The sequence below is a fragment of the Lissotriton vulgaris genome, chromosome 2_1 (genome assembly GCF_964263255.1).
Source record: "Lissotriton vulgaris chromosome 2_1, aLisVul1.2, whole genome shotgun sequence".
NCBI classification, from domain to species: Eukaryota; Metazoa; Chordata; class Amphibia; order Caudata; family Salamandridae; genus Lissotriton; species Lissotriton vulgaris.
Window position 1 is genome coordinate 793,167,752 of NC_141687.1, and position 15,237 is coordinate 793,182,988.

At 40.7% G+C, this 15,237-nt stretch overlaps 1 protein-coding gene across 3 annotated transcripts in view; it reads right to left on the minus strand.

The window, feature by feature from the left end:
- The window catches only part of WIPF1 (WAS/WASL interacting protein family member 1), a 504,830-nt gene that overhangs the window by 190,866 nt on the left and 298,727 nt on the right, over window positions 1-15,237 (minus strand). For all 3 annotated transcript variants that reach the window (XM_086956166.1, XM_086956167.1, XM_086956168.1), the window contains one exon: window positions 7,390-7,482. In XM_086956166.1, coding sequence (XP_086812292.1) covers window positions 7,390-7,443 — 54 coding nt within the window. In that variant the 5' untranslated portion in view covers window positions 7,444-7,482. The remainder of the gene's footprint in view (window positions 1-7,389; window positions 7,483-15,237) is intronic.

The following is a 15,237-nucleotide window of genomic DNA, read 5'->3' on the forward strand; positions in this document are numbered from 1 at the left end:
TGTGTGCTCAACTGGACTCTCAGCAAAGCCAGCTGCCTCTTAACCTGTTGGCCAAGGCCGCGATTTTGCGGCAGTGCAGCACTTCCTCAAAAACGGGCGGGGCCGCGTCGGCCTCTGGAAGTGCGCAGCACTACAAAGGTAGTGCTCGCGATGTCCAATGGCCAACAGCAGCACTTAAGGGGTTAATGCGTCAGGAGGGGGCAGATTGATCAACTCACTCAAGTCTTAATTTCAGATGGTGGATTAGTTTCTACCAACCGGGACTCCCTAGCACGAGCTATTGCAATAGAGGAGGTGACTCCCTTGATGGTAGCCTCAAAACCACCCCGGAATTTGTGTCCTGAAGTCTCTGGAAGGTCATTAAGTTCAAAATAATTCACAGTCCCTTTTTGGATTTCTGCTCCATCTACTGGGTCCCTTAGAAGGTGTGGCAGAAATTGCCAAGGCATCACATTCGCCTTAGACTCTCATCCCAATCCCACAAAGCCTCAATGTTTACATGATCAGATATAGAGATATCTGATATGGAAACAGAAATCCACTCTTGAAGCAGAGAGTGGGTGGTGAAGAGGCGATCTATTCTGGAATAAGATGTGTGTACACGTGATCAAAATGAATAATAGTGGGTGTCAGGGTGTTTATATCTCCAGGTGTCTATCAGTCCCAGGTCAGTAAGTTCTCGTTGGAGTGCTGCAGACATTGCCCCTGTGCCCTGGAGGTAGTGAGGTCAAGTTGGGGATCCCATACTAAATTGAAGTCTCCACCCATTATTATGTCACCACTCACAGTCGCCAGCTGGTAATGCAGTAAGTCCTGCAGGAAGAGATCTTGTGCCTGGTTTGAGGAATAAACATTAAAGAGTGTTACTAAGCAGAAGCTATGATGCATGGTAACCTTCACATAACGGCCATTAACATCACGTACAATATCCAATGTCTCAGTGCAAAAGCCCGCTTTGCACATGATAATCACTCCCGCCGTCTTAGTAGAGGTATGCGTACTAAAATGGTGTGAGTATTTTGGGTGACATACGTGGGGCAGTCCTACCATAAGAGGTGGGTCTTCTAAAGGAAAACAACATTAGGACCCTGTAGCATGAGATAAAGCCATATTTGCTTTCTCTTATTAGGAGAGTTCAACCCCTTCACATTAAAGGAAAGTAACCTGGTGTGTCAAGGTGTGGTCATGGTCAGAGAGAGTAAGCAGAGTAACAGAGCTTTCCAGGTTAGACGAAGAACCCAACAGATCAAGATCATCTCCTTGCATACAGGCCATATACCATTCCATTGGTATTGGGGATGCTGTGCCGATGGGTTGAAAGCCCTGTGAATGCCGGGGTTTGTCGCAAACGGTGATTGGAAAGAAACGTGTGTGGGGCATGTTTGTGGACAACAGGGCAGGCCTCCCCAGCAGTGTAATCGACCTACAATAAAATAAGGTTAGATCACAACCACAATCATGATGAGACCAACGTGGTCTAACAACTCTATTCAAGTCCTGTTGTGGAAAGCAAGGTAAATAGTCGGACACACCGAAGTCACCTTGCAGGGGTATCAATCGAGGTGGGACAGCCGCTGATGGCATGGAATTACTCAACAACAGAGAACACATTCCGTTGCCAGACAGGTCGGATAACATAGCACAGAAGTTCGCTGGAGGTCCCAGATTCCAACAGCCAGCTGAAATTGTTTCAAGAGAGAGATAAATGCAGTGTATGACAGTGAATTGATCCTATATGTTTTTACATCTGGCAGGTTTCAAGCGGGTGAGACATACTGTTTGAACAGCAGGGTGGGCCAGTGCAATGTAATTGCTCCATGTCTGGACCGCTATGTGGAATTTCAGGCTCACGCTATGGAATGACCTAGTCCCTGGAGAGACAGGGACTGTACATGAGTCTGAAATGTTCCAGAGAGATGAGTCCCATGGACTATCGCTCACATGGAAATGGGAATAAACTGGGGCTTTTCACGGTGCCCAAAGCCGATGAAGCCGGAGAGGATTGCTTATCCATTTCACGAAGATGTTGAATAATGTCCTTTTTAGTTGCCTGGAAAGTCGTGATCTTGGTTTAGTTATCAGTACGGCACGGCTGTACTAAGGACCAAATTGGATGCAATAAGTCTCTGGACTGTATCTGTATTTATTTAAAGTTTGAGAAGTTGTTTAGCTTCCGTTAGCGTTAGCTTCCAATTGCTCGTTTTTGCCCTCCCAAGTGAATATGATAGTAAATGGGTAGCCCAACTGATAATGAACATTGAGTTCCCACAGTTTGTCTGTGACAGGACAGGAGTCTTTACAATGACATAGGGTAACAGGAGAGAGATCTTAGAACAGTTGAATTGTATGGTTGCGAAGGTAAGGTCCGCCTCGTTTCTCATAGCATTAAAGATAGTCTCTTTCTCAACAAAAAAATGGACCCACATTAGGATATTTGGAGAAGAGTACGGCTGTCCTTGGGAGGGGGATGGGAGCCACTCAGTGTGCTCTATCTAAAGCTCGTGGTAAGGCGTTGTTTCCCCTCGAATGACATGGAGAAGGTCAGCAGTGTAGGCCATTATGTCATCACCCTCTGCGCCTCTCATCACTCCGCTTATACGGATGTTATTCTGTCAACTTCGAGGTCCTCTTGCTTCATTTGGCGCTCAATATGCTGCAATTCTAGAATTGTCACCCTCCACCATAGCATTTCCTGGTCTTCAGCGCGGGTATCAATTGTGCGTTCCAGATCGTCCACTCTCTCTCCTATGTCCGTGGCCTCTCTGCAGAGATCCTTCACGCAGGATTGAAAACCCATTTTGAGGGAGCTAATTTCAGGATGGATTTCCCATAGAAAACAGCCCATGTAGGGCTGCAAGATGGATAACAGAATTGCGTCTCCGGCTGCACCAGTGGGCGAAGAAGCAAGAGGAGGAAAAGGTTCCATGTCTGGTGCTGGGGTTTTATTACACAACAAAGGTGACTAGAATGTCTCTAGACGATCCCCCTGGGGTGTCCCTTGCTATTTTGCCTCGATTGATGATTTCTGCCACCAAGAGGTGCAGGGGCACCATGGTTGCTGTAGATTTGGGCAGCATCTACAGATCTGTTGGTAAAGGCTACGTTCCCGGTTATAGCACCACAGCATGCGCTGTGCTCTCCAAGTGCCAGGAACAGTCGAGAAGGGAACCAGGTCCTGGTTTCTCTTTAGGTTCGACACCACTTAATCCAGGATGGTCCCTGGCACCAAAAGCGCAAGTTAAGCATGTTTGAGGGGTCCCTTAACACCAAAAACTTCTGGACCAAATGCAGGGCTAAAGTGAGCATATTAAACAGAGAAGAGTAAGCAATCCAGGCTACTACTATGCATGTCCACTAGAAGAGCTGCCGAGGAAGGCCACGGTCCCAAAGGACAAAGAAAAGTAGAGACTAGACCTGCAAATCAAGTTCGAAGGCTCTTTGCTATCCCTGGCACTGCTCTTGTGACCCCCTGGCCTCAATCTCAATGGCAATACCAGGGACAGATGCAAAACCGGGCTATGATGAGCCCTGCTTACTTTCTGCTGATACATACACTCTATCTAGGAAATATTAATTAATTACAATGTGCATCGCAATTAAGAATGCATTTATTTTCGGGAATAAAAAACTTTAAGTGCATACGATGCACACTTTAATTAATAAAGTGTTATCCTGTAGGTGAACTAACAAACACCCTCATTTCAGGATCTGCCGGCATTAACTTGGGCATGCAGTGCTAACCTCTCTCTGTCCTGATATAATGCAGCGCCCCTACCAGATTTCTTTCTCCAGGCTCTAATGCCTTCTGCTGAATGTAAATATTTCATTTACATGGCCATTCAAAAACAACATTCCTTGTTTATAGCACCACCTCCTACTGATATTTATTGCAAACAAGCATTGGCATAGCCAATATGTCTCGCTTGGGACCTTATAAGTTTTTAGCTATACAACAGTTGATGTTGTCGCACAGGAAGAAACGGAAGGATAAAAATTGGAATGTTGAAGGCTTATACCAGTCATTATTAGCCCAGAGCCACTTCATTGTCTTCGGTGGAGTGCCCAGCATTTTAATTTTCTAATATTTTAATAATGAGCACAATCACATCCCATTAACAATAAGGACATAATTCAGGTTACAGCAGTATCATAGCAGCATCCTTAACCAGAAGGTTTCACCTGAAACGTATCTAAATTAGAATGCAATCAAATAAACATACTCATAAAATAGTTAAGTGCAAAGATGGTACTGTGTTCCAGTTAACAGAGGTCTAGAGATAAAGCAGGAGGTCCAGTATATTGGTGGTTTGAGCAGAGTCGAGGGATGAAAGGAAAAGGACAAATAAAAAAAATTAAAAATTTGTTTAAAAGGGGAAAAAGCAATCGAAGAACAATACGTGTGGTAGTGACTGTATAGCAATTGATGAGAAGTATAGCGATTAGTGGAGAAGTGTGGCTTAATGATTAGAGCGGCAGACCCTGATGCAGAGGTCTAGCTCGGGAACAGGGTTCAATTCCCCGCCTCGGCAGGTCTTGGGCTCAAAAATTCCACGGACCTGATAATTCTCGTCTTGGTGCCTATTCCAATCATGGAGTCCCACTCTGCAACTCTGGGCATTAGCTTGCTTAATCTCCACAACGGCCCACACAACGCTAAGGATGCCTGGCCTCCACCTTGGGGGTGCCCAGGAGTGGACGCCTCACAGGGAAAGCCAGGATGGAAAGCCAGGATGGGTTCCACAGCGGTATTCGTACAAGCACCTTGAGACCCTTGCGGGTGAGTAGTGCGCTATACAAGTATCAATTTACATTTACAATAAAGTGCCCATAAAAATTATGAAAAAAAGTACCAGAAGTGCTTCAAGAGAAGCAGTTAATAAAACCATGTGCGAGGAAATATCGAGTTGTGCAGGAAACTCAGGGTGAAGAGCCTCCTCTAAAAGGCAAAACTTGTCTCTTTATGTTTAAAGTGAAACCAGATACAGTCAGATATATGGTGCACGTTGTTTAGTTTTTAAATCAGTCGATCTTCAGAAGCCATCAACATCAATTATTTCATTCATTCCTCAAATGGTGGTGGGTGTGCGGACTTTTCTTTCTTCAGTGTACATAATGTAGCCTCTTCCAGTGCTGTGGCAAACAGTCTCTTGCAGTGGGGTGTCATACGTAGAAAGCCGGAGATGTTCTGGAGCAGAGTTGATTATAAACATTTCTTCAAGCGTCAATGAGTAGTCTGGAATGTGAGTGGGGGCCATGATGTTGGGGGGGTGGGGCGGCAGCGGGAGGGGCAATGATTTGCTTCATTTCTAAAGTCTGTGAATTTAGAAAGAGCAGAACATTTGTACCTCTCTGAGCACCATTGTTATGTGGCAATATGCTTTTTTAAAAGTCAGGTCTTGCGCGCTTCGTAGGCGAGACCTGAAAATCAAAACTCAATGGTAAGGCCAATAGGTCTAGCTTTGAATGCTGATCTTAAGCCTTTACCATTTCTTGAGTTCATTACAAATAGTTTTTTGTGACATATTATAAAAGAACAATTAATAAATGGCTGATGAATCATGCACACGTGTACGGACAGGTGTAGATTTTCAAATGGTTTTGTAATTCAGTTTTACAGAAACCACACAAGTGTCCACCTTTAAGTTCACATACAGGGGCACAGGTGGCTATTTTGGAATGCATCTGTGATAACATTTTACAGAAAAAAATTTAAAAGAAAAAATTACATTTAGCAGAAGACATTGTGCTCTAGAGAAAGATTAGTCAGGGGGCTAACTGTATTTCTGAGATGAAATACAATGTAGCAGGACCTACTATCGGCATTTTTCAATGTCAACTCTCCCCCTTGTTCTGGAAAGACATCGGGCACTATGATTCTCACTTGCTGGGATGCCATTCGGTCAACGGCTGTGTGACATCACTCCTGCTACTCCAGGCTTTTTGGTGAATCATCAATGCTATGTAGCAGGGGTCTCCAACCTTTTAGGTAATAAGAGCTACTTATCAACATAAATCACTGAGAGCTATTCATATTATTAGTACCGTAATAGGGACTACATCAGGCTGTTTACATTAGTGGCCATCATATGCAAGATTACCAGCAGTGATCACCTCAGTGCATCAAGAGGGTTGCCAGTAACAATGTATAAGAGGCTTTGTCAATTTGGAATGCCTTGACACGAAAGCAATCATATAAGCAATAGGTCTCCCCACATGATTTATCACTCAAAAATAGACTTTAAATATATTTTGAAATTTCGGTCATTTTTTCTCCAAACATCACTATACGAGCTCTGTAAATACACACTTTTAATATACACTTTGGCATACATATGTTAATTTAACCAAGCAAAACGTTCCAATTTAGGAACTGGGACGAACACAGGAGAACTACTGGTGGTAGCTGGAGTGCTACCAATTAGCTCACAAGCTACTCGTTGGAGAAGCCTGCCCTATACAGTGTAAATAGACTAAATAGAGCTGATAGAACACCTGCCAGTTTGTGGCAGATGTCATACAACCGCCAAACTCTACATAACTTTATTTATGTGGGCATGCCAGCATAACCGTGTTAAATAGAGATAGTCTATAAACCTCCTTTGGATGTGATCTGTTTAATTTGACGGACCTTCCATCTAGTTTATTGTTATAATTCCAGAGAGTACAGTTTATATTTGCTAGCATTCTTATGTTTTTTGTCTAAACGGTAGGGCATTTTAAGTACGGATATATAAAAACTGATGATATATATAAAAACTGATGATAACAACAGAGATCTTCTTGTCGTAGTGCACATAAATCATTCAGATATTTTCGCGCAAAAAAAACTATGAATGGATCTAGAGAGGTGAGCCGGTACTAGAATCGATGCAGTACTTGAGTAACATTAAATAGAGTTCACCTGCAGACACCAAAAACAATAACCAGCTAAAGCCTGTTTAGAAGCAACTAAACAGATTAAAATAAAACCTAATGGGGCAATCTCTCCAATGTTTAATCTAGTTAATTAATTTTCTTTGATCCTGGTGAATTATCAGGAGTGATGCTATCCTTTTCCGTGCAGTCAGCTAAAAGATTTGTAAAATCCAGTAAAATCATGCAATTGGAGAGAGTCTGGGAGGGATCCCTTGGATCATACAAATCTTCCTAAAATGTTCTTTTAAATATGTCTATGTCCCTCCTGGCAATTATCATGGAACTATAAAAGCAATCCAAGCAGTACATCAGTGAAACTAGTGTACAAACAAATATGACAAATACCTTCATAAAACTGAAAAGAATGATGGGATGAGTTTCAAAAGAATGAACCAATATTTATGTTCATTTGTAACAAGCCAAATATATTGAATGAGAATACTTGCTTAAACAAAAAAAACCATACAATTTTACCTGTGAAAATGTTGGTGGTGGAGGAGGTGGCGGTGGGGGAGGTGGAACAGGCATGGTCTTCAAATAGGCCTCCTTCTACTTTGCCTTTAAAATCTGAAAAGGGAAAACAAATTCTGAGATACTGTGTTTGTTTTATATTTCATAAGAAGGAAATTCACTGTACTTAACAACCAAGCTCCTAAGTAGGTGTGACTTGCAATGCAAACAAGGGGTATACCTGAGAGGATATTTTAGTCTTTGTGAGAAAACCAACAAACGTACTAACCACATACAAGTCATTTATATTTCTTGATATATTATTTTGATATATTATTTTTGCTTATATCATTTTCACCAGCATAATTTGATTTATGTTCTCAAAACATTGAAACCATGATTAAAATCCAACATGATAATTTATGGCCAGAGGTTATCCCAATAAACATACCAAAATCTGGAAATTGTGGGCCGCGTACAGACACATACCCTTTGAGGCAAATACCATGGGGGACCCCTTATTGATGCATGATGCAGGTACACACAACTGATATGGCTACTAATCCAGGCGACCACACACCCGGCTTGGGGGGCACATTGCTACTTGAGACTAGGGCACAGACTTAGGCGCAGGCTATGGCTTGGTACGATGCGGTTTTTATTGTTGCTTATGTTCAAATGTATATCATGCTTGATATTGGATATGTTGTGGAATGCTACTACTGTATGCTTACAATTATGTTTAGCCATATCTCCTTTATCATACACTCATACCGTATTGAGGTCTATAAAACCAATAAAATAGGTTTTGAAAAAAAAATGATTCCAACCCGATATCAATATTTTTTAAATATAAAGCGACATATCTGAATACATAACGGTCATTTAACTATTTGAGCACAAATTATTCAACAAAAGCTGAATATCTGAATTTTGACCCAACACCAGCCAAGTAACCACTAAAGCAGAACCATGGTAAATCCCTTATGTGTTAGCACATTTATAGAAATATATACTCACTTGTAAACACTTATCTCTTACACGGACTTTTGCAACTCAAAACTACACTCAACATTCTATGACAATAAAAAAAAAACACTGGTGGGTTGAAGCTAATGGCCATTCGTGGATAGAGACCTGGATGAAGTTGATATAACTATGTTACACGTGACATAGTGATGAAAGAGGTCTTACAAGGCTTACAAATTAATATACATTTGATGGTCCAGCAGGTATCTAAGTATTTACAAAGCATTATCATCATTATGCTTTCTATTGTCGTAAAAAGTTGAATAAAACTGTCTTGTTTAGAAATAGAACCAATCTTTTGATGGTTAAAATATTTTTCTCCAAGGTGGTAGAGGTTCACCTTAAGGGTCCACTGTTTTTTTATTACTAGATACCTAGTTCAGTAAGATAATGATTAAACAGAAACATCATAAACCAGTCACAAGCAAGCATTAAAACCTCATCTGTATTGTCAGATGAGAGAACTGAACTTGGTTTTGTATTGTGACCCAGAGAAGCTCATTTTGGTGAATGTTATTGCTGAAATGCTATCAACTGACAGAGCACATGGCTTCGAGTCGACATTAGAAGCCAAGCCTTATGTTCAGTAATTTGAGGGGCGAGGGGATTGTGCAAATGGGTGGGTGCGGGGGAGTTTAAGTAGCATAACATTTAGAGTAACATAACATTTCTTTTGGCAGTGGGGTCCAACTTATGAGGCTACAGGAGCCTGTCCCCCACCCAGAACAGGTGGTCAGTCACATGGCTGGGGAGAGAAGAGGGACCATCGTTGAAATCCTGCTGAAAAAGAATGGAATGAGGCTACTATGGAAGGAGAGACCTATACAAACATCATAACAATCTAGCAAGCCTTTACCTCTGCCCATGAAAGATGCCTGCTTTTTTGGGGGAGTATTGGGTTAAATTATGAAACAACAGGTGAAGATTAATTAGGCCTATGCAAAATTTCCACTACCCAGGCAAAATCTAGCATAATGTGAGACATTCTATTGTGTGAAATGTATAACATTGCGTACAGTAAACGGTCACATAATTTCTGCACAGTGGAGACTAGTTCGAGTGGAAAATTATATTAAATCAAACCAGACATTTATGCTCAAACCATTCCCATGTCAGTATCTCCCATTGCTTTTGTATTTTTGTATGAGAAGTATGCCCTTGTGCAATTGCCCCAAATCCAACTGCATTTCGTGTAATGTTGCCCAATTTTCCAGACAATTACGTGCATTATTACACAAAATAAAATGTTGTAAATGTGACATACCCCAAGTTGCAGTCATGGTTTTTGCTCTCATTGAATGGTATATGATCAAGTGGCTTTGCCTGTCTTGATCGACATTCCTGGCTCTTGCCAGATGGATGGCAATTTAAAATGTGGTATAGTTCAGCAATATTAGGTGGATTTTGTGCCTTGGTGCTGGTTTGAGTCAATTATGGCAGTGGCACTGCAAAAAGCTACCAGAAATAGCTGAATATTTTCAAAGAAAGAGAGGCTGCCTTCAGCTCCAAGATGCTGATGTGAAGGCATATCTTCATGGGACCATATGCCATGGGTCTTTAAGGAGCATGCTGTGCCCCCCCCTCCCCCCGCCCGCCCACCAAACTCCAATGTGTCTGGGGTAATCAAAGTCTGAAGCACCAAGGCCTTGGATAAACAGTTTTGAACCATTTTCTAGGGCCCATCAGACTAGATCTAGGAAAACGCAATGCAATACAATGATGCCCTTTTTATTTAGTTAAAGTTTTTAGTGCATCGCAAAGATCATGGCTTTCGGAGGAGGGCGGGGGGGGGACATACGACATTTGGTTACCTTTAAAATCTTCCAAAGATAGGAAGAGGGCTTTGTAAATACATATAAATTTGAAATCCATGAAAAACAACAAACTCAAACACCCAACACTGCTCAACGGGAAGGGAAAAGAAAGCACATGGCATATGCGCAGGTCACTGCCTTCATTTTTGGTCAGAAGCTTCAACCCAGAGTCTTGTCTCTGTCTTTCATCTGCGTATCCGGCTTTGTGGAATTCAAGACAATAGTGAATGTTAAGTCACCGGCCATGGACAAAACAGGTCCTACTGTCCAACAACCTTGCTATAACCCTGCCAATCAAACACCCGTGAGCTTTTGTTCTTTTCTAGTTGCCTCTGAACCACCTTGACAGTTGTCCTGCGGCTGGATTCTGTCAGCATCACCTTTCCTGTTGAGTATCTTGTGTTTGCTTTCCGTTTTATGGGTGCCTCGACATTTGTAATTCTCAGTTTTGATTTCTGGATGAGTACACTAATCCTCCCCTCACAATATCAGTCAAGCTGACTCTCACTGACCAGTCACGAGCGACTCTGGTGATTTATGTGTGAAAAAACTGTTGTGTTGGCTAGTTCGGGGAGATGATGAAAGAAGGTTGTGAGCCTACAGCACGAGGACATTAATGAGTGATTGCAGCAAAAGGCATAATGGATTAAGTTTGAGGGTCTAGGGGATGTCTTCAAAAAAGCAAGGCAGTGTTTCTGGCGAATTTTGCTATTCGGCAACTCGATTTTTTTATATTTCCTGGATGTTACGCCTTTCCCAAGGAATTGTCAACATGAAACATCTGGAGCACGGTTGCACTGGGGTTGCAGATGTATGACAGCAGCGCTACGGGCCTGCAGAGGATGATTTCATTACTCATGCATTAAGTTCCTAATACAGGACCCATTAAGGCAACAGTCAATACTGTATATTCTATGTGCCATTGGACTAATTCTACAATTACTTGTCCGAAGGAGCTAATTCCGTTTTCTACTCAAGTTATTTTCGAAGAACCGTGAGATATATTTAGAGCAGAAATAGGGGGACAGACTACTCAATAAATAATATCAATGCCGCAAGTGCTGTCGCATATCTCAAGGCATCACAAATTTTCGTTGAGGTACACAATATTCTCACAGTAGGAACCCGTGGTCAATTCATACTGTTATGTCATCAGAAATTAAGAACTAGTCAATTGTCTTGGTGGTTGAGTAAATGATGGCAAAACAAATTGATTTAACCTTTATGTTGACATGAATACTGTGTAGCTTCCACCTAAAGCACATTGTGAGTTACGTTTTATTGAGGACAAACAAAATCAAACAATTGGTTGGAGCCAACATGTGGTTTATCTTGTGGTGATGCTACACACAGTTGTCACTCCAGGACACAGGGGCACACTGAACATATCAAAACAAATGTAATAGTTGCAGTTAATGCATGCTTTGCTTTCAGCAGAGAAACAATCAATGCTGTATAGAGGTCGCGACATATGAATAAATTGCTGAGCCGCTGTGAACATTCACTTTTTAAACTTTATTGTCCCGAGCCCCGGGAAGACAACCATTCGTGGGCACCAGCATTCGGCCTCTAAAATGGCCGCCCGCGTAATACCAAGCATGCACTGGTGTCGGCGCTCAAACACTAGAGCGCAACACCACATGCTGCAACAAGAGCTAATGCTTTGTCAATGACAACACTTAGTTTTCATAAAATAATGTAAGAGGCCCATCTATATCAAACTTGCTTTGAAGAACCCCTTTATATATACAGCCTTGTGCACGCACCTTGTAATGAAGCATCATTAAGTATTACAAGATCTTTAAGAAACTGTGCACCTTGGCAGGGAGTGCAAAGGTTTTGTCCCCCTCCGTGTCCAATAATGTCCTAATCTCCTACAAAGGATTCTCCAACTGCACTGGTGGGTTCAGTATGACGGAGTAGATCGCATTTATCTCTGCTGCAAATTACCTTACTTGAAATCAAAGATCAGTCACTCCATGGTACTGGCGCATCTGTAAGAGGAGGATCTTGAAAAAGATCCGAGCAGTCACATTAAGATTAATAAGGGCATGCTCTCTGCATTTACCTTTGAAGAAGTGAAGCAGGCAGGCAGAATGTCCCAAAGCATTGCCTAGAAAGGGTAGTGGTAAATCGTAGACAGATGGCTTTGACGATTACAGTAATCTATGTTGATTACCATACTCCATATTTTGTGTGACTGTAAAGGACTAAATGAAGATCATTTTCTACACATATTTTGAAATTAAATTAATTAAAATCAGGATTTATGATAATATGCCACAATAACTCAAAAAAGTTTGGTAAGTAGAACAATTTTCTTGTGAGTGCTTACAAGTTGATTGGATTCCAGCCAATCAAATTAATATGCGGTTTACATATAATTGCACTTGTTCCACACCCTTATGGTTGAGGGCACACAGCCTGAAGAAGACCTCAGCATCAAGTAATCAGCAGGGTCGAAATGCATTAACAAAATACTCTCAGGCACAAGTACGAATTGTCAGGAAACAAATATATTACTTCCGTCCATTGTCGGAGATTAATATCTGCACCTGAAGCTTGCCCTGATCTTGTTAAGGACTGATGGTAAGACATCCACACACATAGCTTGCTAATGTCACATTTCTAGTGTGCAATACATATATGTTAAATTTTTAGTTGAATATTTTACAACAAAAGGAGATGAGCCCAACCCTGGTAAAATGTGGATCCCCGCTTATCAGTTACAGTCTGTGATGTAACTTTAAAAAAATGTATAAACACAACAAAGGAGGGAACTGAACACATTTTATTTTGAATAATTGTTTTAAGGCAATTGCGGTCTGTTCTCCATTTTACATTTGTTCTTTAGCCCCAAGACGCCTGTGGGACTCATTGCGCTTTGCAAGTAATAAAAGAAAAGAAAAGTAAAACAACATTATTCTGAGTCAACTCTTATTAAATTAAAAGTGTGCACAATTATTGTTGGTCTATCCTTTTTGTTGGCATTTTAGAAAACCAAGGCAGTGTGAAGAGTGTTGTCACCACATGACCTCTTCCGCTTCCACAGCCAGCTCTAAGACATATGCTGTTAAAGAGGAACGTGCATCAGCACATGTTTCAGACGTAGAATTAAAAAATACAGAATCAAAACTATAGCAAAAAATTGTGGGGCGAATTCCCTACCACCCCCTATTCAGATTCCCTTCTGTTGCGAAGGAGGTGAAAGACGAGCATGCCAGCATACCTGCAATTCCCAGCACATTTTTCAAGGAACTGAACACATTCAATTTGCTGCATATGCAGTATTAATAACCACACCAATCAACTTTGGAATGAATAAATAAAACACAACTACCGGAAAATGTATGTTTGTTGTTATAAACCAATAAGATACCTTTCACCTTTTCAAAAACCTTTAACATAGATAGGCTCAGTACAAGGATATGGATGCTAAGTATGGGACAATGGTAGTCACCAATTTTTTGTGGGATGCATAGTCGTATTGGAGCAAAATTCTAAAGGTTTAAAGTTAGGGACTAGAATAAACTCATGTGGATCAAATAATTTTTACGTTTTTATAATAAATATTAATCGGATTGATTCATAGTGCATTTATATGTTGTACTTATGGAGAACGTAAATATTTCTTTAAGGGCACATTTTCTAAATTTGGCATGTCGCAATCATGAATTTTATAAGAGGAACATATATATGTGTGGATGTTTTAGAAGGAGAAAGCTGTGCAAGATATAAAAACACTGAAAATGAGAAAGACCATTTATGGGGTCATGGAGGTAAACTAATAAATCCATTTAAAACTTATGTTTAGAAGAATCTAGTAGGTTAGATGTGATGGAGGCGCTTAAAAATAAACAAGTTAAAAAGTTCAACATCAAATTCAATCGTTTAATAGTTTCTGGAAATAAAATGGGTACATGTCAAGCTATTAAAAACAATAGTAAGTCAAAATTATAAAACTATTGAAGGGAAAATATTTTCATACCTATAACCATTTTAATTTCTAAATATGATTAAATAAATTAACTGTATGAATTATTCATTATTTAAGTTAATAATTAAACAATCTCTTGCCCCAAGATGGTCTTCAGGTGTTTACACAAATATAATTTGAATATTGAATAGCGGTGCAAAAGCGATTTTCTCAAAGAAAATGCACCATAAATATATACTAAGGGCAACACAGTGGGTTTAGCAGGGTTGAATATGCTACAATTTCTGGAGCAAACTCTAAATACATACTAGAATCCCCTGGCTAAATTTCCTCCACAAGATTATCACTAAAGTGAAGGAGAATCAGTCAATGGATTGGACCCCCGATATAGAGATTCCTTCAGAAATGTGAAGACCTTCAGTTCCCTCTAAACTTCAATTGAGGTTCTTGGTATCTAGTTCAGCAACAGCAGGCTGTGGTGATGAGGGGGCATTTAGAATATTTGAGGTCTAAATGTCTCCTGCATTGTAGAGAAATCCTGTAATAAAATCTTATTTCAATGATTTTGTAGGCTCAATTTTGAGAATATCACTCTTAAAAATATCAGGCTGGCAAACAAGAAAGCAGTATTTAATAAATATTCTTCTTTGGGGCTTATTTAAGTAGAGCGAACATTATGTGACTGGTCAAAATCTGTGAACTATTTTTTCCTCCTGAAAAGCAAGGTACTGTGCTCTTCGTTTTGAAATGAAGCGGTCCATAAAGGTTTTACGGTGTATCGGCAGGTAATCAATTTTTACATTTTTCCTTTATAAGTTTCAGTAGCAAACTGTTTTTCAGAAGTTCCAGACGGCACTGTAGGAGGAATATACCCGAAGGCTTCAGTACAAGAGCCATTTCGCAAGCTCGGCGCCTGCCACCGATCAACATGAATGACGAGCAGCTTTAGCTCCAAACTGACAACCCACTGAGGCCATATTAATCCATTGAACAACCACTTTGAACATGACAAATCAGCCAGGCCTCCAACTGTACACTAGTTAACTGAGCCCCTTTGTGTGTAGTAAACTCAACGTTCCTATTGTTCAATCT